Source organism: Plecotus auritus (genome assembly GCF_963455305.1).
Source record: "Plecotus auritus genome assembly, chromosome: 3".
Taxonomy (NCBI): domain Eukaryota; kingdom Metazoa; phylum Chordata; class Mammalia; order Chiroptera; family Vespertilionidae; genus Plecotus; species Plecotus auritus.
In genome coordinates, this window is record NC_137772.1 from 213,868,717 (window position 1) to 213,894,203 (window position 25,487).

The 25,487-nt window shown below is 42.4% G+C and overlaps 2 protein-coding genes across 3 annotated transcripts in view; one reads left to right on the forward strand and one right to left on the reverse strand.

Annotated features, from left to right (window-relative positions):
- Positions 1-1,142: 1,142 nt before the first annotated feature.
- Positions 1,143-23,694, forward strand: TDG (thymine DNA glycosylase). 2 transcript variants are annotated; one of them, XM_080660632.1, is made up of 10 exons: positions 1,143-1,329; positions 12,442-12,584; positions 15,370-15,719; positions 16,612-16,681; positions 18,679-18,814; positions 19,012-19,094; positions 19,175-19,269; positions 19,518-19,689; positions 20,121-20,246; positions 21,685-23,694. In XM_080660632.1, exons 1-10 carry the CDS (start codon positions 1,307-1,309, stop codon positions 21,813-21,815), a joined length of 1,329 nt encoding a protein of 442 aa, XP_080516758.1. In that variant the 5' UTR covers positions 1,143-1,306; the 3' UTR covers positions 21,816-23,694. The 2 variants fall into 2 exon arrangements, with proteins under 2 accessions (XP_080516758.1, XP_080516757.1); XM_080660631.1 differs by having other exon boundaries at positions 21,682-23,563.
- GLT8D2 (glycosyltransferase 8 domain containing 2) overlaps positions 23,648-25,487 on the reverse strand; it is a 30,242-nt gene continuing 28,402 nt past the window's right edge. Inside the window, exon 10 of the mRNA XM_080660633.1 lies at positions 23,648-24,260. Coding sequence (XP_080516759.1) covers positions 24,088-24,260 — 173 coding nt within the window. The 3' untranslated portion in view covers positions 23,648-24,087. The remainder of the gene's footprint in view (positions 24,261-25,487) is intronic.

A 25,487-nucleotide genomic window follows, 5' to 3' on the forward strand; every position in this document is an offset into this window, starting at 1 on the left:
AAAGAAGAAGACAAAAAATCAATTGTCAGGGTTTAAGTATACCTACCATGAGTCAGGTTCTGAATAGTACCTATTAAGGGACACAGTATTGGGAAAAGTTCTGAAAAGTTTCAAAATATTAAAAGTTTTAAACAATTGACATAATACAAATTAATGTGTGTTTACTCAAGAAAGCCCTTTTCTTGGATCCCAGAATGAAGAAGCCACATGACCCACAGAGCCACAGCCATCTCCCAGCCCACGTGTTACATTAGTGAGAAATAAACCTTTGTTTCTGTAAAGCACTGTGATTTTGGAGTCATCTGTTTACCCCAGCTTAACTAGGGAAAGCTAACTAATACAGCAGCCATATTTTTCATTATGCAAACTAGACAAAGATAAAAGCTATCTCCATTAAGGGTTATTTAATGAAGTCCTTGTATGAACACTAGTGACAACTTGAGAAATAATGAGACAGAAACTAGCTGTGTAAGAGCCATTGAGAAAACAAAAAACTACAACACAGGGGGTAGTCTGGAAGGTTATAGGTTATAAAGAAAACGTGATGCCTGAATGGCATCTACTATCATAGACTTCAAAGATTCCTATTTTTATATATCCAAAGAAAACCAGACAATGATTTATGTAAAGTTCTACATTTTACAAAGCAGTTTTACAATCACCTCAATTTACAGGTTAGGAACCTGAGGCCCAAGATAGTACAGTGGCCGGGACTCCCAGGTTCTTTGATCCCATAGACTCTTCTTTCTCCCACATCACGCTTGATAATTAATGCAAAACAGTTTTTAATCAGGATAAAAATTTGGGTGGAAAGGCCTGGATAATCCTGATTGATAAGCATAACAGCCCCACCTACCCAGCGCCCCCATAAGACATCCTCACCATTCACCCCCATCGCCGCCCACCACCGAAGAGTGCGGGTGGAGGGAAACAAGAGCCTACGTCAGCAGAGCGCTCCCCCTCCTACATTTTTGTCCTCCACCCTTCCCGAAAGGCCAAGCGGCCAGCAGAGGAACCCAGAGGGGGACAAACCTGATTGGGCTGTCCCGCGACACGTGACACTCACAAGTCCTGGGATTTGGTGAGGCACAGACGGAAGCGCCCCGCAAAAGAGGGGTTTGCGCTGGGGGGAGGGGGAGCTAGGTGCTTGGGGGCGGGGCTTGAGCGTTCGCTGCGATCCCAGTTCTGCCGGCAATCGGGTCCAAGTCTCTGGTTATTGTACCGCTGCACCTACGCCACGACACTGTAACGACCAGTCGCTCGCTTGCGTGGCAGGAGCAGACGTCCGCGGGAGCGGCAGCCGGGAATGGAAGCGGAGAACGCGGGCAGGTAAGGCCAGGGCGGAGCGCCACCCCTCCCCCCGCGCCCCTCGTCCCTCCCCCCGTGCCCCTCGCGGCTGGGCGGTCGCGGGCGCGCATGCTCGCCGGGGGTCTTCAGGTGCCGCTGCCGGTACAAAGGCCGGGGCCGCGCGTGCGCACTGCTGGCCTGCCAGCCCGCCGGCCCCTCCACGCCCGGGGCGCTCCTACGCGAGGTCTGCAGCACCTGAACCCCTCCTCAGTCTTTTCTGGTATCTAGCTGGCTTTCAAATGCGTTAGTAACAGCCAGTTTTGTAATAAATGTGTGTGTGTGTGTATATATGTATTTAACTTCAAAACATCCTAGGCCTGGTAATTCATTTGGTTGGAGCATCATCCTGTAAAGTTGCGGGTTCGATTCCTGGCCAAGGCACATGCCTAGGTTGTGGGTCCCATCCCCCTGGAGTGCTTGCAGGAGTTTTGTTGTATTTCTGGTTGCCGTTCTTGGCTACATTATCCTGCAAGGAGCTGTAAACGTGGAGTATCACCCATATTCCTTCAAGGTTTCATCTTGTAGTCAGATTTATGTGTCTTCCCACCCCAAGATTTACTAAAAGCAACATCAGGGGCCACAAGATAGCCAATGTTGCCATCTAGAGCTCTTGAATTCTGAGACTATGACCACCACTCCCAAGAAGCCATCGAAATGTCTTCTAATGGTCTTGAGGACGAACTTCAGAGTCGATTTTTAATATGTCCTTTGGGGAGTGTTAGGCGTGTGGAAAAACGTTGCAAAAGCACGAGATTTTGAGATTTGAACGGGCGGAAAACCAAATTAAAAAATAATAATTAGATAATGGTAAGTAACAGGGTCTTTTTATAAAGTGATGCTCTATATTGGAATAAAATACTGTTAGACCTATGAAAAATTATCCTGACTTGTGGTGGCTAATGGGCCCTGAATTTAGGCAAGACACTCACTTCTCCGGGCCTGTTCATGTCTGTAAAATAGGGCATCGCTGGAATCCAGTTCTGACATGCTGTCCGTGTTATGTGGAAAGGGCTAAGTAACCAAAATCGTCTGAGAGTTTAGGAAAGGAGATAACATATAGACAAAGTGGGAACTTTATCCTAATTTTGTGGATCGAATCCTGAAGTAAAGTACTCCACTTCTTTCTCAGAAGAACTTTACAAAGAAAAGAATTCACCAGAACTTGTGGAAATCACTCTGACCTTTGTGATCTTACTTCAGATCAGAATGGAAACTTGGGTAAACCCTACCATCAAATGAATTCCGTGTTATAAGACCTTATTTAGTGTCTTATAAAGCAAAGTAACAGGCTGGTAGAGTGTTTAGCTCAAAACTGACTTATATTCTGTCTTCACTTAATCCATAGAGTTATAGACCATTTTTAAAATTTTGACATGCAAAACTTTAACCTCAGGAACTATGAAGAATTCTGCCTTAATACCGTAAGGAGTTTATCCTTGGGAATTCTGAAATGACAGGCTCCCATAATCCAAAGAAAGTGGTTCTCTGTCACCCTTACTTTGTGCTAATCAAGGAGTGGAATGGGATGCTGGGTAATAATGAGTTTGCTTTTTACTTTGGAGGATTAACTTCAAAACATTCAAAGAGCCCTGACCTGGTAATTCATTTGGTTGGAGCATCATCCTATAAAGTTGTGGGTTCGATTCCTGGTCAAGGCACATGCCTAGGTTGTGGGTCCCATCCCCCTGGAGTGCTTGCAGGAGGCAGTGGATGGATGTTTCTCTCTCACAGGAGAGGGGCCTGAATACTGAAAATAAAAACATGGGTCCCTGTTTCTTCCAGAGGTGGAATCTGTCTTCTTAACGTATGGACTTGGATCCTAAACAAAACGTTTGCTTCTCAGTAGTAATTGCGCACATTTACAAGGAACTAGTGACCACTAGGCTATAGTGTTAAGTTCAGAAAAAAAGTGAGAGCCACCAAGCTAGGTCATTCCCTTTTAGCTAAGGATACTAGAGCAGACATCAGGAGGGATGACAGGAGGTACCTAAAATATTTAATCATCTCCTGTTTTTGTTATTGTTACGGCAAATTTATTACATACCAGGCACTGTTTTAAGTGTTTTGCACAGGTTACCTACTTTAATCCTCATAACCAGTAAATTAGGTGCAACTATTTCCATTTTACAGATGTGGAATCTGGGACACAAAGAGGTTAAGGAACTTGCCTACAGAGCTAGTAAGTGGCAGTGCTGAAATTTGAACCCAGGCAGTGTGGCTTCAAAGCCTGCCTCCCTAACAATTGTGCCATACCACTGTGTGTGTGTGTGTGTGTGTGTGTGTGTGTGTGTGTGTGTGTGTGTACGTGCGCACATGTGCATATGTGCAGGTGAAGATGGACTGATAGCAGTCTAATTAGGTGAAATCAAAGCTGGTTTAGTGTTGGAAGAGTCAAATGCAGGCTGATGGGAGGTCTGTACTGATGTGCCATTTAAAAGTTCTACCCCAACTTTGTACTTTTCAGAAGTTTAATAACCTCAAGGTGTTGATGAAACGATAAAATGTGTTCCTGACCTAGCTCTGGGACAACTTTGTGAAATGGATGGGTTGAATCAGAATCCTGATCAATCCCAACTGGCTGGAACGGTGAATCAGCTTTTACAAAAAGAGACACTATGTTTTGCTTAGGTGTGGAAAAATCAATGATACAAGTGTGAGATGAGGGAGAGAGGATAAAAGGGCAGTTTTCATTGATGGTGAACTCAGTATGAATCGACTGGGTACTGTGAGTGCCAGTACAGTAATGTATGGGGTTCTGTACTATGTCTCCAGAATGAGGAAGTAGATAGCCCTGCTCAGTTTCAGGATGATGAGGCTATATCTGAAGTATTTGTTTGTTTGTTTGTTTGCTTCAGAGCACCAAAAATGACCAAATAGTGAGGAAATTTGAAGTCATACTATATGAAGAGTAGTTTAATGAACTGGGGAGTTTGGCTTATTCTCTATCTTTGTGTTTACAGTTTCTAGTGACTGTGCACAGTGAGTACCCAGTAATATATGGTGAATACACACACTTCCACTTAAGTATTATTGAATGTAGCCTTTAAATGGTTATGATGGAATCAACATCATTAAAATGTCCATACTACCCAAAGCAATCTATACATTCAATGCAATCCCTATTAAAATACCAGTGGCATATTTCACATATCTAGAACAAACACTCCATAAATTTATATGGAACCAAAAAAGATCCCGAATAACTGCAGCAATCTTGAGAAAGAAGAACAAAGTTAGAGGAATCACAATACCAGATATCAAGTTATACTACAAAGCCACTGCACTCAAAACAGTCTTGTACTAGCATAAGAACAGGCACATACTGGTAGAACAGAACAGATACCCCAGAAATCAACCCAAGCCATTACACTCTATTAATATTTGACAGAGGAGGCAAGGATATACAATGGCGTATAGACAGCCTCTTCAATAAATGGTGTTGGGAAAATTGTACAGGAATATGCAAAAAAAAAAAAAAAAAAAAAAAACCCACAAACTAGATCACCAACTTACACCATACACAAGATTAAACTCAAAATGGATAAAAAACTTAAATGTAAGTCGTGAAACCATAAAAATCTTAGAAGTCATAAGCAGTAAAATCTCGGACTTTTTTTTAAAATATATTTTATTGATATTTCACAGAGAGGAAGGGAGAGGGATAGAGAGCTAGAAACATCGATGAGAGAGAAATATCGATCAGCTGCCTCCTGCACACCTCCCACTGAGGATGTGCCCGCAACCAAGGTACATGCCCTTGACCGGAATTGAACCGGGACCCTTCAGTCCGCAGGCCGACGCTCTATCCACTGAGCCAAACCGGCTTCGGCTCAGACATTTCTTATAGCAATGTGTTATACAGCTCCTAGGGCAAATAAAAATAAGGAGAAAATAAACAAATGGGGCTGCATCAAAATAAAAAGCTTCTGCACAGCAAAAGAAACCATCAACAAACTGAAAAAAGAGCCCACCACATGAGAGAACATATTTGCCAGTGTTACATCTGATAAGGGGTTAATTTCCAAAATATATAAAGTACTCATACAACTCAATCAAAGGAAGACAAACAGTCCAACCAAAAAATGGGCAGACGACCTATATAGATACTTTTCCAAAGAGGACATACAATTGGCCAAGATACATATGAAAAAATGCTCAACATCACTAATCAGCAGAGAGATGCAAATTAAAACAACAATGAGATACCACCTCACACCTGTCAGAATGGCTGTCATCAACAAATCAACAAACAACCAGTGTTGGTGAGGATGTGGAGAAAAGGGAACCCTAGTACACTGCTGGTGAGAATGCCGACTGGAAAACAGTATGGAGTTTCCTCAAAAAAATTAAAAATGGAACTCCCATTTGAACCAGCAATCCCACTTCTAGGAATATATCTTAAGAAACCCAAAACACCAATCAGAATGTATGCATCCCTATGTTCATAGCAGTGCAATTTACAATAGCTAAGATTTGGAAACAGCCCAAGTGCCCATCAGTAGATGAGTAAAAAAGCTGTGGTACATTTACACAATGTAATATTATGCAAACCAACTCTTAGCGTTTGCAACAGGATGAATGAAACTGGAGAGTATTGTGCTAAGCGAAATAAGCCAGTCAGGGGAAGATAAGTATCACATTATCTCACTCATGTGTGGAATCTAATGAACAAAATAAACTGATGAACAAAATAGATCCAGAGACATAGAAGCATGGAACAGACTGACGAAATTCAGAGGGAAAGTAGGAGTGGAGGTGGGGCAGGAAGATTAACTGGGGAACTTGTATGCATATTTACATAGCCCATGGACACAGATAATAGTCTGGTGAAGGCCTGGGAGGGGCTGGTATGGGGTGGAGGGGGTCAATGGAAAAAAACAACTCACAAAGTGGACATTTGTAATACTTTCAACAATAAAGATCCTATATAATAAAAACCTAATATGCAAATTGTCCCCTCGACCAGGAGTTCAACTGGGAGTTCGACCAGAGGGCGGGGCCAGCCAGTCAACTGCCCTCGGCCCCTTCCCCCGGTCTGCCAACCACCCACAGCCCCTCCCCCTGGCCAACCTGGTTGGGGGCAGACCCCACCTGTGCACGAATTCGTGCACCAGGCCTCTGGTAAATAAATAAACAAAAGTAAATAGTTACGATGGTACTCCATCATAGTTACATAACTAGTCCTTTGTATTTGAGCTTATGGATTATTTAGTGTTGATTGTTACTTTTGTAAGTATTTGGTGTTGTATATGCTTGTTTAAATGAAGATAATAAAATGTTGCTCTAGACCAGCCGTGGGCAAACTACGGCCCGAGGGCCGGATCCGGCCCGTTCGGCTGTTCTATCCGGCCTGCGGAGCCAAAAGAGCGGAGGGTTCTCTTGCTCTCCCCTCCGCTCCTTTACTTTGAATTTATATTAGTTCACACAAACACTCCATCCATGCTTTTGTTCCGGCCCTCCGGTCCAGTTTAAGAATCCATTGTGGCCCTTGAGTCAAAAAGTTTGCCCACCCCTGCTCTAGACTGAATATTTGTGTCCTTCCAAAATTCATATGTTGAAACCTATCCTTCAATGTGAAGGTATTTGTAGGTGGCGTGGCCTTTGGGAGGTGATTGGGTCATGATTTCAGAGCCCTCCTAAATGGGATTAATGCCCTTATAGTAAAACAGGTCCCAAGCCCTAGCCAGTTTGGTTCAGTGGTTAGAGCGTGGGGGTCACAGGTTCGATTCCTGTCCCTGGTCGGGGCACGTGGGAGAAACAACCAGTCGATCTGTCTCTCACATCGATGTTTCTCTCTCTTTCTCTCTCTGCCCCCCCCCTGCCCCCTCTCTGCAAAAAATAACCTTGGGTGAGGTTTAACAACAACAAAAAAAGAGGTCCCGAGAGAGATGTGTCACCCCTTCTGACGTGTGAACCCAGAATCGGGCCCTGGCCAGACACTGAATCTCCTGGTGCCTGGAAAGAGGATTTTCCAACCTCCAACACTGAGAAATAAATATGTGTTGTTCATTATCCATCCAGTCTGTGGTATTTTGTTGTAGTGGCCCAAATGGACTAAAACAAGTGTATTTGGAAAGAGCAACCTAAAACTTTAAAATAGTAGAAAATAATTGCAGATTAAAGAGGTTGAAGTTGTTCCCTTTAGGGAAAACCTTAAAGAGTTAGTTTAATGACAGGAAAATCTGAACTGAACTCCTCAATCAGCTGTGTGTACGTGTACGCGTGTGTGTATGTTTTGAGAAAGACTGTCGGAAAATAAACAGTTCATCAGGAAAAACTTAGTTTATAAATTTCAAACAACTGTAAAAACCAGCCCTTTGAGCACTGCTGTTTCAGAGAAAGGGGGGGTGCACTTGGAGGCTAGGAGAGAGGAAGGGGTTAGCGGCAGGAAAAGGAGACAGCACCCAGCAGGTAGGGACCAACATGAATGAAAGGGACAAGTGAAGAAGGGAAATAAAGTCATTCATACTTAAAAGTTTGACATCAGGGAATTATAGAAAAGAAAAGCTCTTTGGGGTGTGTCTGGAATCTGGACAGATTTGGTCCTATTTTCTGTGCATTCTCCATGTATGGAGAAGTCACCAAATCTCACCTCTCATTTTCATGGTGAGGCAACAGAGCTCTCTTGAGGACGAATGACTTGACTAGCTGCTCTTTTGTAGCTCTTCCTCTTGTACAGAGACAATTATTGTTCATAAATATTGCAGAATTCTGAGTTATGAAGTGGCAATTACCATATACAAATACAGCAAATGTATTTAAGAGGTACTTTTACATTAAGGATGAAAGAAATTTACGCTGCTTACAAATTTAACTATCCTATCTAATAAAAGTAATATGCAGATTGACCGTCACTCCAACACACAAGATGGCTCCCATGTGGTCAAAGATCCTGCCCCCATGTGAACACAAGATGGCCACCACAAGATGGCCAGCAGGGGAGGGCAGTTGGGAGGGACCAGGCCAGCAGAGGAGGGCAGTTGGGAGGGACCAGGCCTGCAAGGGAGGGCAGTTGTGGGCGATCAGGCCAGCAGGGGAGGGCAGTTAGGAGTGACCAGGCCGGCAGAGGAGGGAAATTGGGGGCAACCGGGCCTGCAGGGGAAGGCAGTTGGACATCCCTCGAAGGGTCCCAGATTGGAGAGGGTGCAGGCTGGGCTGAGGGACACCCCCCTCCCCCCATGCACGAATTTTGTGCACCGGGCCTCTAGTTATTACATAAAAGAAAATGAGATTACCCAGAACTCTTTAGTTGCCTAGCATTCAAGTTCATGAAGGTTTTTGTACAAATGTCATGCTTTCTTCTGCCAACTAATAAGAATGTTGTAACCCACCCTGTTCCTTTTTGTTCTGGCTGTAAGTTGATCAGGCTAAATTTAACACTCAAAGATAGTATTACCTCAGAACTTACACATTCTATTTTCCATAGCTTTATTTTTTTTTGTTTCTGTTCTAATTTAATTTACTGTAAAGTGCCAGAGATAGTTTTTAAAAGATTAAGGGACACATCAGTATTCTAGATAAATTTCTAGATTTCTTTCAAAATTGATATATAAAATATAACTCCAGATATTTTTCTTCATTATTTTTTACTTCAATCAACTGATTTTGAAAATATTAATTTTCCATTTCTGAACCCCAGAATTTCTGAAGATCCTTAATGACCCCCTAAGTATGCTAAGGGAGCCACATTTCAGAAATCTATTTTTTAAAGTTTGGAGTCCTTGCCTTGGCCAGTGTGGCTTCGTTGGTTGAGCGTTGTCCTGTGTACCAAACGGTTCAATTTCTGGTCAGGCACATGCCCAGGTTGTGGGTTTGATTCCTGGTATGGGGTCAGCTGATCGATGTTTCTCTCTCCCTTCCTCTCTCTCTAAAATCAATGAAAACATTTTTTTAAAAGTTCAGAGCCCTTTTGTAATGTGAATGGTGTCTCCCTAATTTTTATATGCTTTAAGTTTAGTTTTTCTTTACTTTTAAAAATGTTTATGTATTTACTTGGAGGAAGGGAGGGAGGGAGAGAGAGAGAGAAAAAAAAAACACATCAGTTTTGCTGTTCCACTTATTTATGCATTCATTGGTTGATTCTTGTGTGTGCCCTGACTGGGGATTGAACTTGCAACCTTGGCGTATTGGGACGACACTCTAACCAACTGAGCTACCCTGCCAGGACTTAGGTTTGGGTTTTTGTGAAGTACTCACATCTGTTGAACTCTGAGAGTGGTAACAAGAAACATGGGGCGGGGTAGGTTGCCTTCCTGACAATATGACAAAGAGCAGACCTCGTGCATTCTTTGGCCACTCCTGTATTGTGACCACATGTCTTTACTTTCCAGTGGTCGGCAAACGCATTAGTCAACAGAGCGGCACACTGCGGCCACAGTTTGCCGACCACTGTTCTAACCGAAAGCGGCTGTTAGCCTCTCGGAAACTGGCATTAGCCCCGGCCAAAAGTTACAGTTCGTTTTACTAGAATTTCCAGAGGGTGAACTGCACATGATCTCGCAATGTAACAGCCTTACACTACTCCTCATCGGAATGTTTAAATCATAAACATTGAACAACCAGTGTTTTGACAGGTTAAGAAAAGAGCTACAAATAGTATTAAAAGTGTGAAAAGAGAGGACATTGTGCTGGGCACACTTCACTTCTCTTCATTTTTACATTTTAATTTCTAGTCCTTGGCTGCATGGTTTCCCTATGTGTAGCCTTGGTTTACAATGCTATTTTGTATTCTTTTCCACTTTAAACATATCAAAGGTTTTCTGTGCTTTTACAGAATGTCAGTACATTTACTTTCTAGGAGCTGTATAGTATTGTCTCATGTTAATGTTTCCTATATCATTGTATCATATTTATTTTTTTTTACATAATTTGAGAACAATATATTTAAAGAAATAAAACTCTCAAGGTATAGTTTAATATATCTGTCTTTTCTTAACCTTTTAATTTATTTTTTAAAATACGTTTTTATTGATTTTTTTTTTTTCTTGAGAGAGAGAAAAACATTGATCGGCTGCCTCCTGCACTCCCCTTCCTGGGATTGATCCTGCAATCCATAGCATGTGCCCTGACCAGGAATTGAACCTGCAACCTCTTGGTGCATGGAATAATCCCAACCAACTGAGCCACACAGGCCAGGGCACTAATTCTTAACCTTTTAAAATCAACTTACCCTGAAAGATAGCTTGATGTTAAAATGCCTCTCCAGTGGTTTATCCATTAATAGCATGGGACTGAACCCCTGTTTTCTTTGCAAATCTGACATTCTAGCCCAGCCACCCATGGGTAGACTCTTACCTTGTGTCTGTCTCATCCTTTTACACTTTTTCAGGGGATGCTTTAGTTTGCCTTCTTTTACAAGCATTTTATTGAGATATGATTTAGGCACTGTAAAGCTGACACGCTTAAAGTGTACTAGTTTGCCTTTTTAATTCCTGCTGTCTGAGCTCCCTGTCTTCTTTCTCCACATGCAAAGAGAAAGAAAACTAGTAAGTGGAGTGTCTTGCCCCAGAACATAGTAAACAGTACTCATTCACTTTATTTCCTCGTGTTTTTCCTCCTGCTGCATATCCTGTGGCATTATTTGGCATTAGCGTGACTTGGGTTTCATAAATTGTGTTTACTTCCCTAGCTTTGTGCTGATGCATCAGCTTGGGATAGTGGCTTATGGCCATCAGAAATATTTTCGTGAAATTGTTTTCTGTGAAGGCCTCTGTCCCTGACATTGAACAGAATACTTTGAACAAAGCTTAAATCATGTTCAGAAGACAGGTCTAAAGTGTTTTTTTCCCCATAACTTCATAGACAAAATATGATTTCTAATCCTCATTTAGTGACAGAAAAGCAAAAACCCAGCAACAATTAAAAAACAGATCCAGTGATGAATACGTAAACAGGCAAAGAAACCAGGAGAACTTTAGATTGGAAGAGGAGTGGAATGGGGAGATGCTGGTCAAAGGGCACAAGCTTCCAGGTAGAAGAGGGTAAAGGGGGATAAATGGAAGGAGACGACTTAGGGCAGCGAACACACAACATTCAGATGTTGTCTTACAGAATTGTATACCTGAAACCTATCCAAATTCAATAAATTTAAGAAAACATGAACAAGTTCTGGGGTTCTGATGTACAGCATCACCATGCTATTATTTACTTGAAGGTTCCTAAGAGAATAGATCTTAAATGTTCTCACTACAAAAAAGAAATATGGTAATTATGTGACATGATGGAGGTGTTAGCTAAGGCTGTCCCATGCTGGTCAGCACTGTACAATGCAGGGTGGAGCAAAAGTAGGTTTATAGTTGTTCATATATAAAGTGAGACAACCATATATATATGGCTAATATACAGATATACAGTGTTCCCTTGGGAGTTCGATCACTCGCTATGACATGCACTGACCACCAGGGGGCAGCGTGGAACGAAGGAAGGCCCTGGTCGGCAGCTGGAAGGCCCCTGATTGCCGGCCAGGCATAGGGCCCCTACCTGTGGGCGAATTTCATGCACCAGTCCTCTAGTTAATAAAAAAGAATACAAGAACAAGCTGTTTCGTGTACTCACAACAGCAAACCTACTTTTGCCCCACCCTGTATATAAGTGTATCAAATCAACATGTTGTACATCTGTAACTTACACAATGTTATATGTCAATTTTATCTCAAAATGCGGGGGAAAGTTAGGCCGGGGGAGGGTTAGATTAGAGGGTAAGTTAGATGATTCAGTACTTACTGATGGTAGTAACACAAATGGTTTTTGTGTTCCTGTGTGGGCTTGTGGGCCTTTTGTGTCTCCCTGCTAGAAATTCCCATGATCTCATCTCAGGGAAAGTGCAGGCTGACTTGATAGACTGGTAAGTTGTATTGAGGACACATCTTGCCATTAAACAGTGTGGGAGTGAATTAGTATTGTTAGTAAAGGTTGGGTGAGTGTGTACATATGAGACTAGATCTTCCTCCTCACTTTGCACCTGTTGTCAACTCTAAATAAATACCACATTCTGGTTTCAAAATATTTGGGTCCTGAAAAGTTATTTACAGCTGATCATTTAAACTTACATTTGGTTAATTTTACCCTCTTATCTTAATTTAATTGTTCTTTCAGCTATTCTCTTCAGCAAGCTCAAGCTTTTTACACATTTCCATTTCAACAAATGATGGCCGAGGCTCCTAACATGGAAGTTATGAACACACAGCAGATGCCAGCAGAAGTTCCAGAGTCAGCTCCTGCTCAGGCACCTGGACAAGGTACTTGCCCCAGGAGAGTATAGAAAAGTAGCTATTGGATTAGCCAACTTATTTAAAAAAGGGTTTAATAATGAATTTTAGTTATATTTTAGTGTTAAAATTTTTTTAAAAAAATTTTTTTGTTGATTTCAGAGAGGAAGGGAGAGGGAGAGAGAGAGATAGAAACATCAATGATGAGAGAGAATCATGGATCAGCTGCCTCCTGCACCCTTCTCACTGGGGATCGAGCCTGCAACCCAAGAATGTGCCCTGAACGCGGCCTCCTGGTTCATTGGTCAACGCTCAACCACTGAGCCATGCCAGCCTGGCTAGTATTAAAAAATTTAACCCATTTTTTAGGTACTTAGTATCTGCCAGGCACTATAGGTTTGTGGGGGAGAAGGGGGGAAACATGGATCCTGCCCTGGCTGATATGGCTTTATCGGTTGGGCGTGGTCCCTTGCACCAAAGGGTTTCTATTTCTAGTTCAGTACCCGGTTGGGGCACATAACTGGGTTGCAGGCTCAATCCCCAGGGAGGGTGTGCGGGAAGCAGCCAGTGGATATTTCTCTCTCTCTCTCTCTCTCTCCCCCCCCCTTCCTCCCTCCCTCCCTCCATCTCTCCCTCTCCCCCTTCCTCTCTCTGAAATCAGTAAAACATACTTTTAAAAAAGAACATGGATCCTGCTCTGGAATATCTCATAATCTAGTAGGGGAAAATAATAAGTAAACACACATCATGGCTCAGCATACAAAGCAGTGAAGAGCGGCATAGGATGCTGTGAGAGCTCATGTCACTGACATCTAATCAGACTGAGGCTCAGAGGCAGCTTCCCAGGGCTCAGAAACTCCAGGGTGAGGAGACTGTCCCCAGGAAGAACGGGCTGGGAAAGTTCCAGGTGGGGGAGCATGCACAAAGCACAGACAAGAAGAAGCATGACAGTTAAAAAGCAGTGATTCTGACATTGGCGTCTGGGGTATAGCAAAGAAATGGTGAGAGACGAGGCTGGATAGGGGGCATTGAGGCTTGTTTCACCTAAAAATGTATATCCTATCCTGAAGGCAGCAGGGAGCTGTTGAGAGAATGTAGGCAGGTGGTGGCGTAGTTTAATGGCATTTGAAAATATCAGCCTGGAAGTATTACAGAGGATAGACTGGGTGGTAGAAAACAAGCAGAACTTGGAGACAAGGACTGGATTAGAGATCCTTTGAATAATCTGGGGACAAAATGAGGAGGATGTAAAGGGGTGGAGAAGGACAGAACTGAGAACTACTCCGGAGGTAGAATTACCTGGCCATGGTAGATGGATTTCATGGGGAGACGGGGAGGAAGAGGAATCTGGAAATAATTCCTAGGCAATTGGGTGAAGGAGGTACCATTCACCAAGATAGAGAATTAGAAGAAAGGAGAACAGATTTGGGGGTGGGGAGATGGAGAGAAGGTAATGATTACAGCTGTAGTGTAGCTGTATTATATGAGAAATGTGCTCAGAGTTCCAGGTTATGATCCCAGGAACATGTCTCCCTTCACTGCATTGGGGATACCCCTGCCCTTGACCACTGCTTTTCTGGGCAGGCAGCACTGGGACTTCCCCAGCTACAAGCCCGTGGAAGTGGATCTCTTAGCATAAGAATGGCTAAAGCAGTGTGAGATAGAAAAAAGGAATGACGGGAGGCTAGGGTGGAGAAATGCCAAATAGTAATAGAATGGGGGAGGAGCCCGAGAAGTTATAAGAGAGATGTTAAAGAACTAAGGTTAGAAAACCAAGGCTTCCTGTTGGATATTTTAGGACAGTGGTTTGTGACCAGAGATGATTTTGCTCTCTAGGGACGTTTGGTATTGTCTGGAGACACCTTTGATTGTCATGACTGGCTGGATGCTACTGGCATCTAGTGGGCAGAAGCCAAGGTTGCTATTAAATATAGAATGTTGCCCGGCCTGTGTGACTCAGAGGTTGAGCAAAGACCCATGAACCAGGAGGTCACGGTTCGATTCCTGGTCACATGCCTGGATTGCAGCCTTGATCCCCAGTGGGAAATGTGTAGGAAGCAGTCAATCAATGATTCTCTCTCATCATTGATGTTTCTATCTCTCCCTCTCCCTTCCTCTCTGAAATCAATAAAATATATATATATTTTAAAAATATATAGAATGTTAAACATTTTATAATGTACAGAACAGTCTCCCACAACCAAAAATTATTCAGCTTAAGATGTCAGTAGTGCCAAGACTGAGAAACTCTGCATTAGGTCCTGAGATCAGATTCCTACTGCCAGCCAGAGGTTTCATCCTCAGCACCTCTGAGTTCCCCTCTTTGCGTGTGTGTGGAACAGACACTCAGACTCTCTAAAACAAGCCCACAGGCCTTGCTTTTGAGGCTTTCTACTGCTGGAATTATGGGGAAATTGAGTTAAACTATTTCCCTTCCTCCCTCTTTCGCTATGTACGTTATCTGTCATTTGTTTACTTAACTATTTACATGTAGAATTCCTATAAAAGAGTACATAGATGCTTTGTATCCAAGGGGAGGCCAAGATGCCAGGTAAGATTGTGTAAAAAATCAATCGATGATTATGATGGAGGTTTCATCCCAAGAACAGCTAGCAGAGGAGGGAGGGTCATGGATGGGGCCACATGAACCCAGTTCTAGGGTGAAGCAAGGGGAAGACATTGTAGAGGAGACTGATGCTGGGAGATTGAGGAGAAAGGTGAAAAGGATGCGGATAGGGTGGCTTTTCTGGGAAAACTGCCTAGACTCTGCAGTTGCGGTTTTCTGCATCACATCCTGGAAATCACTGTGTTTCAGAGGCTCCCAAAGGAAGGAAGAGAAAACCCAGAACAAGACAACCAAAAAAACCAGTGGAACCCAGGAAACCCGCCGAGGCCAGAAAACCCGCCGAGGCCAGGAAACCCGCCGAGGCCAGAAAACCCGCCGAGGCCAAGAAACCCGCCGAGGCCAAGAAACCCGCCGACGCCAAGAAACCTGCCGACGCCAAAAAGTCTGCCAAGTCCACAAAATCAAAGGAAAAGCAAGAAAAAATTACAGACACGTTTAAAGTGAAAAGAAAAGTTGACCGTTTTAATGGTGTTTCAGAAGCTGAACTTTTGACCAAGACGCTCCCGGACATTTTGACCTTCAATCTGGACATTGTGATTGTAAGACTTTCTGTCCCCATATGGTTTTATAGATAGCACTAGAGGCCCCGCGTGCGAAATCGCGCGAGACTCAGACCCGCTGCGCCACGGGACCCATCGGTGCACCTCCTGGTGACCGGTCATTACAGCGTTACGGTCACTGGCCTTTTATAATATAGAAGATTGGTGGATTAACTTAACCTTTATCCTTGCAAATAATTTTGCAGAAAAGAACCGTTTCTAAGAATCCTTTCGGTAGTACATGATGTCACCTTCATGAGGTTGTATTACTGGGGTGTGTTGGAGAGGGTGGGCTCCAGAGTAGGGTTGTCTGGTGTCCAGTCCTGCCACATGCGTATGACCCTAGACAAGCCTTAACTTTCCTGGACCCCCGTTTCCTCCTTGGTGAAAGGGTGATAATAGAGCCTCTCTCATAGGTTTCCGTTAAATTAAATAATCCATGTAACGCAGACTGCAGGGCATCTGTGAGTTCCCCATGAATGGTAACACTGATTTTGAACTTCGCTTTTTGTCTGTAACTGTAAGAAACAGCATGCACACAGCTGTGCAGATGTGGAGTCAGCTGCTTGCTGGGAGCTGAGAAGGAGGCTTGTGGCTGGACCTGGGCTCAGACTGACCCATGGCTCCAGCGCCTCTTTCTTTCCAGCCCAGTGGGTGGGGGTGGGGCCAGGGGATATGAGGGAATCAAACTGGTTTTTAAAAACAACAGTAAAACTTAATATAAAGGAAAATTTCTTTCCTCAGACTGTAGTACTTTGTTCAGATCAAGAGGAGGTAATTGATAAACAATACTGCTTATGATGTTAGATTACACTTTTATTTTAATAAATTCAATTTTGTCCACCACTCTGTCACCCTTACACCCTACTAAAATGTATGAACATTTTTTTAGATTGGTATAAACCCGGGACTGATGGCTGCTTACAAAGGGCATCATTACCCTGGACCTGGAAACCATTTTTGTAAGTGGTTACTTTCTTTTTATTATTACTGTAATTTTAAACTAGATACCTGTGTTAATAGTTTGGGTTGTTGTTGTTTTTTAAACCAAATTGTGTTTTTAATAAGAGAGATAGTATATATGTGTCAATATACATACATGTTTTCTGTGTGTATACCCAAAGAAGGTTTGGAATGACCTATCACTGGGTTTCCAAGAGTAGAGGGGCATGAAAAGGAGTACTTCCTCCTTTGTTTGGATTGTTTCAAATGAGTGTTACTACTTTTTCAAAGGATTTTTTTAGTTGTTACCTATTGATGTAGCAGCAATAGAGCATCACTGAGCCAGTGCAGACTGAACACTGACCCTTGCAGATTTCTGCTGATTGCCATCACATTTCTAGGCGAGATGAAATGTTGCTCATTGGCAGTCAAGTTAAGAAGTGCTGTGATTGGAGACATTCTCTACAGAAACTCCTTATCTAGCAGAAAATAGTATTAAAGACTTTCATACTTGTCAAGTGAGCTTTAAAACCACATATAACTATTGTATTGTCCAGTATACGAGTCGTCTTACCAGCATGCCTAGCAGGGGTCCTCAAACTATGGCCCGCGGGCCACATGCGGCCCGCCGAGGACATTTATCCGGCCCGCAGGGTGCCGCTGCCTGTCCTGCTTAGCAGTCGACTCGTCCCGGGCCCGCAGTGCGCATAGGAATTTGTTCATAGTTTTTTTTTTTAAACTATAGTCCAGCCCTCCAACGGTCTGAGGGACAGTGAACTGGCCCCTGTTTAAAAAGTTTGAGGACCCCTGGAATAAGGCATGCTGTAGGCCCCCGGGAAATGCTAGTGGATGATCTAAGAGTAACATAAAAAATATTTAGGGCAGCCCTGAGCGGTTTGGCTCAGTCCAGGGGTCCTCAAACTTTTTAAACATGGGGCCAGTTCACTGTCCCTCAGACCGTTGGAGGGCTGGACTATAGTTTAAAAAAACACCTATGAACAAATTCCTATGTGCACTGCGGGCCCGGGACGAGTCGGCTGCTAAGCAGAACAGGCAGCGGCACCCGGCAGGCCGGATAAATGTCCTCGGTGGGCCGCATATGGCCCGCGGGCCATAGTTTGAGGACCCCTGAGTGTCGGCCTGCGGACTGAAGGGTCCCAGGTTCAATTCCAGTCAAGGGCATGTAACTTGGTTGCAGGCACATCCCTAGTAGGGGGTGTGCAGGAGGCAGCTGATCAATGTTTCTCTCTCATTGATGTTTCTAACTCTCTATCCCTCTCTCTTCCTCTCTGTAAAAAAACAATAAAATATATTAAGAAAATATTTAGGGCAAATGATAGTAATGTGTTTTTAGAATGAATAGCATATTGTCTTCATTATTTAACAAGTTTTATCCTAGGGAATTTTGAACTTTTCATTTTCTCCACTGTCAAGCCCATCAGTGTATGTTTACCTGTTTGAGGTATTCCCGGGCTGGTGGTGATATCACCAATGATTAGAAAGGAGAGCTGTTTCAAAGTTTCCTATACTGACTAGATGTGTATTCTTGACAGGCATTTATCTTAACCCCCCTATGAAAAGGGAATGATAATAGTAATATCTCATAAGATAATTAAATGAGATAATACATGCAAAGGGCTTAGCATAGTACCTAGCATACAGTAATTGCTTGATACAGTTTTTGATCTATGTTATAATATGTGTTTTTTTTACATTTCAAGAATGGTATATAAACTAACGGACAGATCTCAGAGGGGAGGAAGGTGGAAGGGGACTGGAAGGGGTTAATCAAAGAATATATATGTATATATGAATAGCCCATGGAGACAAACAGTAATGTGGTAACGGCCTGGGGTGGGGTGGGGACTGGGTGGAGGGGGCAAATGGGAGACATCTATAATACTGTCAACTATAAAAAAATAAAAGAGCAGAACAATTTAAAAAAATAGACTACTACATCAGCCCATAGGGCAGAAACCTTTGACTTTCTATGGAAATAAACTAAACTCTCTCACAGGGAAGTGTCTGTTTATGTCAGGACTGAGCGAGGTCCAACTGAACCATATGGACGATCACACTTTACCAGGAAGATATGGTATTGGATTTACCAATATGGTGGAAAGGACAACACCAGGCAGCAAGGACCTTTCCAGGTAATTACATGACATTTATTTTCATAGGCTGAACCTTGGCCGTGCTGGTGCCTCACACACTCTAGGAATATGTGCCTAGTTCAGGCTGAGCTTGACACACAGTATGTGAATTGATCTTTTTTTGAAAGCTATCTGAATTTAGTATATTATAAATACTGCCATACTTATATTATGATGACTTTTTAATTTAATTTTAGTAAAGAATTTCGTGAAGGAGGACGTATTCTAGTGCAGAAATTACAGAAATATCAGCCACGAATAGCAGTGTTTAATGGAAAATGTAAGGTTTGCTTTTAAATTTTATCTTTTTTTCTTGGCTAACATTATGGACAATGTAAATATGTTTGCATTTCATTTTAGGCATTTATGAAATTTTTAGTAAAGAAGTTTTTGGAGTAAAGGTTAAGAACTTAGAATTTGGACTTCAACCCCACAAGATCCCAGACACAGAAACTGTAAGTCCTTAAAATTGTATTTGCAGATCAGCTCAATGTGGATTTTTTTCTAGCTAGTTGACCTTTTTCATTCGTTCTATCCATTGCAATTTATGCTACGAAAAGAAATACACAACCACTTTTATTAATTTTGCATATACTGCTAAAGTATTAAGTATCAAGTCATGAACCCAAAGAAAGACACACTTTCTATCTCCATAGGAGTGGATTGAACAGATTGCTATAACTGTCAAATTTTATGATTCTAGCTCTGCTATGTGATGCCATCATCCAGTGCGAGATGTGCTCAGTTTCCCCGAGCCCAGGACAAAGTTCATTACTACATTAAGCTCAAAGACTTACGAGATCAATTGAAAGGCATTGAACGAAACACAGATGTTCAGGAAGTTCAGTATACATTTGACCTGCAGCTTGCCCAAGGTGTGTCCCCGTTATTGCTCCTTGTTTTCATTTCATGTCTGTATACACTCCAAGAAGTATGTTGTGGATTTAAAAGCAGGAGAGGAGAAAGCAGTTACATTTATAGCGAGAGTGCTCTGCTAATGGCTGTTAGTCACTGTTAGAATCTCCTTTTACTAAGGTCTTCCACGTACTCTGGTGCTCTTACAGATGTTGCGGATATAAGAAACATTGTAACCCACCCCAAATTAAATCTTCTAGGCTGTAACAGTTCTTATGGGTTAATATAGTATATGTTATAAAGAGTGCAAAAGCTTATACTTAGCAAAAGATGTATCTCAGTATACATGAACATTCAAGAAAAAGATTTCTTCCTCATGATTTCTGAATAGAGCTATCTTTTAAGAGTGTTGTACAAAATCAACTTTAAATCTCTTCCACCCTCCCCACAGAGGATGCAAAGAAGATGGCTGTTAAGGAAGAAAAATACGATCCAGGTTATGAAGCAGCATATGGCGGTGCTTACGGTGCAAATCCCTGCAATGGTGAACCTTGCAGCTTCTCTTCAAATGGCCTGGGTATGTCCCCTCCCTGTGTGTGTTCTCTCAAAGACTTGCTTTCGTCAGGATTGGGGGCAGGGGAAGTTCTTTTAAAAAGAGCAAATTATTGAAGAATGGGAATTATAAAAAAAATCTGGTTAGTGATTCGTAGAGAAAGTGTGATGGTTATTTAATGTTTATACAAACATACAGCCCCTTTATTTTAAGTCACTAACTACAGTAAGTCATCATAGTTGCATTTTCCTCCTTGAATAACAAATGAGGATTTATTAGTCTGGTATCTGAAAATAGAACAGAAATATACTGTATTCAAGAAGCTTGCTTGGCCCTAGCCAGTTTGGCCCAGTGGATAGAGCGTCGGCCTGCGGACTGAAGGGTCCCAGGTTCAATTCTGGCCAAGGGCACATGCCTGGGTTGCGGGCTCGATCCCCAGTAGGGGCGTGCAGGAGGCAGCCAATCAATGATTCTCTCTCATCATTGATGTTTCTATCTCTCTGTCCCTCTTCCTTCCTCTCTGAAATCAATAAAGAAATATATTTTAAAAAAAAAAAAAAAAGCCCTGACCGGTTTGGCTCAGTGGATAGAGTGTCGGCCTGCGGACTGAAGGGTCCCGGGTTCGATTCCGGTCAAGGGCATGTACCTTGGTTGCGGGCACATCCCCAGTGGGAGGTGTGCAGGAGGCAGCTGATCGATGTCTCTCTCTCATCGATGTTTCTAGCTCTCTATCCCTCTCCCTTCCTCTCTGTAAAATATCAATAAAATATATTAAAAAAAAAAAAAGAAAGAAAGAAATATATTTAAAAAAAAAAAAAAAAGCCCTGACCGGTTTGGCTCAGTGGATAGAGTGTCGGCCTGCGGACTGAAGGGTCCCAGGTTCGATTCCGGTCAAGGGCATGTACCTTGATTGCGGGCACATCCCCAGTAGGAGGTGTGCAAGAGGCAGCTGATCGATGTTTCTCTCCCATCGATGTTTCTAACTCTCTATCCCTCTTCCTTCCTCTCTGTAACAAATCAATAAAATAGATTTAAAAAAAAAAAAAAAAAAAAAAGCTTGCTTGCCCCTAGCTGGTTTGGCTCAGTGGATAGAGTGTCGGTCTGTGGACTGATGGGTCCCGGGTTCCATTCCAGTCAAGGGCACATGCCTGGGTTGTGGGCTCAGTCCCCAGTAGGGGGCATGCAGGAGACAGCCAATCAATGATTCTCTCTCACCATTGATGTTTCTATCTCTCTTTCCCTCTCCCTTCCTCTCTGAAATCAATTTTATTTATACACACACACACACGTATGTATATATGTATACATATATATATTTTAAAAAGAAGAGGAAGAAGCTTGCTTAATTATTTTAATAACAGTTCTCATTCACTGGACAGTTAAAATCCTCTAATTTGATCATTTAAAGCTTTTAAATGTAAGAAACTAACATTCTCCCTCTCTCCCTCCTCCCCGCCAGCAGCTGACTGTGGAGAATCGACTTTCAGTGATGTTCCCAACGGGCAGTGGATGAGCCAGTCGTTTACAGACCAGGTTCCTTCCTTCAGCAATCACTGTGGGATGCAAGAACAGGAGGAAGGAAACCTTGCTTAGGCACGGTGCTTCTCAGCCCTGCTCAAATGCTGCAGTTTTATTGCAGTGGTCAGAAGTGGCCCTCAGTTTGCTAACTGAAGTATTTTATTAGTGCTTTCCTCTGGTGATGTAACCATAGTACAGTTGTGTGGTAGAATCAACTGTATGAACCTAGGTAGTTTGGAAGGAACATGTAGGATTTTTTGTATATGAGTTTTTGTATTTGAATTAACCATCATTCCAGCATTTTATAAAGGCTTTTTCATTTAGGAAGAAACTGATTTTCTTTTGGGAGTCACTTTTAAACTGTAATTTAAAATTTATATTTGATTATACACTGTGCATAAACCTAGAAACACCATTACCCCTTTTAGGCCTAAGAAGGGCATGCTATGCTGTTAATAAGAACTGCCACTGGTAAAGAGGCAGATGTGCTGATTTTCATGTGAAGTTAAGCCTCTGGAGTCAGGTTCACACTCAGACCTCTTTACCAGTGGTGATCGTTTGTGACAGTTGCTTTCTAGTACACACGTAGAGTGTGGCCTTGCAGCAGCAAGACCAACCTGGCCTTCCGTGACAGGGCACTCAACCCTGGCTTTGGCCTCCTCGCCCTGTGTTAATTCTCTAATCGGCAGAAACTATTCTGCTGGGATGATGGGCTCCAGGGAAAGCAGTAGACCTTTTAAATGTTGTTACTTCATCTGTGTTTTACTTGAGAAATGTACACTCTATAGGGAAGGAACTGAATTTCTCTTTCGATACCTATCACCATTCGAATTTTATCTTCCTCGGCTTTAGGGGTGTAACATGGCAAGTGATGAGAAATGAATTTTCAGGATGAGTGGCAAGATGCTGGAGGTGTTTGATAATCTTTTTTAAACTGGTGCTTTATGTACATGAGATGTACTACTATAATTAAGACAAATTTTCTTGCTGGTTAAATCTCGTAAGCCAGTAATTTACAAACTTCTTTCTCTGCATCATTGTTCTTTGTTACTGTGGACTGAGTTAACCTTATGCAAGGTTAGTTTTTAAGTAATGTACCTTTGTGATTTTCTAATGCATTTTCCAAGGTGCTACAAATAGTCCAGACTTGTAGGCCTGGCAGATATAAACCTAGGTGTTTGGAAATGCTATTTGCATCTCCCCTTGATCACTTATACCCACGGAGCATGCTTTTCAGTATGAAAATATTTATCAAAAGGTGTTGTTTTTCTAAAAGGTCATATGCCCTATTCTTTTTTTTATAATAAGAGAAACAAATCCTTGTTGTGAATTTTAACATGCTGTTTAGCTGCTGGCTGTGATGGATTTTATTTTTCCTTTAGTCTGGATCAAGCTGTGTAAGAGTCATTCATGTTATTTAAATCATGTACTGTACTGCTGTTTACATGGATGTTTTGTGCGGGTGCTTTGAAGTGCCTTGCATCAGGGACTAGGAACAACTGAATTATTTTTTCATGGGACTGTGTAAAGCATGTAACTAGGTATTGCTTTGGTTTATAAAATTTGTAGCCTTACAATGGATTTTTTTTATTTAAGTGGAGAAAATACCCTTTAAATTATGGACACTTACTAGAGAATGGGTTTAAGGACTTTCCAAGCGTACAGCAATGGTGTGTGTCATTAAATATGACAGGTAGTAAATGTTGATATATTCTATACATGACAATATGAGACTTTTTCATTAAAAAATATTGAAAAAGTTTTTAAATTCATTTGAAAGTCTGATGATTTTTGCAATAAAAAAATGTAAGAATGATTATCCTTAAGTTGCAGGCTTTTCTGTAGCGAGACTTACCGGTATTCTTTCACCCTTTAAACCTGAGATCAGTTTACCTTCTGTTATATTTAACATAGAATATATATACAATGAGAATCATTAAAAATCTATGACTTTTATTTTTCAGGCATTCATGTTTTAAGTGTAATACAAAACACAAGACTGGCAATCTATTAAAAAAATACCTACATGTGAAAAATACATGTAGAAATTTTGAAAAGTTTTAGATATAATTGTCACTGAGTTAAGCAAATTGGTTGCTGGAACCTACATTGGTTTATTTCTTTCCAACAATAAATTTCACTCACATAATCTTGATTTCCACACTCAACGCTTGGACTTAGGGAAGTAATCAATACCTATGTGATCCAAGGTATTATTTACACACAGAACTCTTTGTTTTTCATATTGTGGATCATACATATTGAAGGTACTGTTCACAAAGAATGATGTTCTAGTAGGTTGCACATGGACAATCCCACATTTTTATACAGAAAATATTTAAAAGTGTCAGCTGTTTTGGTGACTGAGTTTAAATATCCCTGCAGGGTCAGGAACAAACCAGCTTTCCCATAAGTCGTTGTGAACGCTGGGGAAGTCCCAAGGTTTATGTCTTCCATTCCAGTGGAGTAATTTTGCTTCTTGCAGAAAATGCTCTGAATATCTGGTATCTGGACTCCAACCTTTATTGTGTTTAGAGAAAAAGAATAGGCTTGTTAGAAAATAAAATTTTATATATTAAAAGTTAAATATAGGTTCATTATAAAAAAATTAAACAAATTAAAGGGTATACAATGAAGAATTTATCACCCACTTTAAATCTCTAAAATGACCATGGTTTGCCTGACTGGTGTGGCTCGATGGTTGAGCCTCGACCTGTGAACCAGGAGTTCCCATCAGGGCACATGCCTGGTTGCAGGCTCAATCCCTAGTGTGGGGTGTGCAGGAGGCAGCCAATCAGTGATTCTCATCATTGATGTTTCTATTTCTCTTCCTCTCCCTTCCTCTCTGAAATCAATAAAAATATATTTAAAATATAATAATAAAATGACCATGGTTTGAAGTTCTCATGAAAAACTATCCTACCTGTACACCAGTGTATAAGTATGTGTATAAGTATGTGTATATAGTATGTATTTGCATATATATGTATCCATGCATATTATATATGTACTAGAGGCCCGGTGCATGAAATTCGTGCATGGGGGGTGTGTCCCTCAGCCTAGCCTGCACCCTCTCCAATCTGGGACCCCTTGAGGGATGTCCGACTGCCCGTTTAGGCCTGATCCCGGTACGGGCAGTCGGACATCCCTCTCACAATCCAGGACTGCTGGCTCCCAACTGCTCGCCTGCCTGCCTTCCTGATTGCCCCTAACCGCTTCTGCCTGCCAGCCTGATCACCCCCTAACCAGTCCCCTGCCAGCCTGATTGATGCCTAACTGCTCCCTGCCAGCCTGTTTGCCCCTAACTGCCCTCCCCTGCAGGCCTGGTCACCCCTAACTGCCCTCCCCTGCAGGCCTGGTCATCCCTAACTGCCCTCCCCTGCAGGCCTGGGTCCTCCCCAACTGCCCTTCCCTGCAGGCCCGGTCGCCTCCAACTTCCCTCCTCTGCCGGCCTGGTCACCCCTAACTGCCCTCCCCTGTAGGCTTGATTGCCCCCAACTGCCCTCCCTTGCAGGCCTGGTCCCTCCCAAATGTCCTCCCCTGCTGGCCATCTTGTGGTGGCCATCTTGTGTCCACATGGGGGCAGCCATCTTGTGTGTTGGAGTGATGGTCAATTTGCATATTACTCTTTTATTAGATAGGCTAGAGGCCTGGTGCACGGGTGGGGGCCAGCTGGTTTGCCCTGAAGGGTGTCTCAGATCAGGGTGGGGGTTCCCTTGGGGCGTGGGGCAGCCTGGGCGAGGGGCC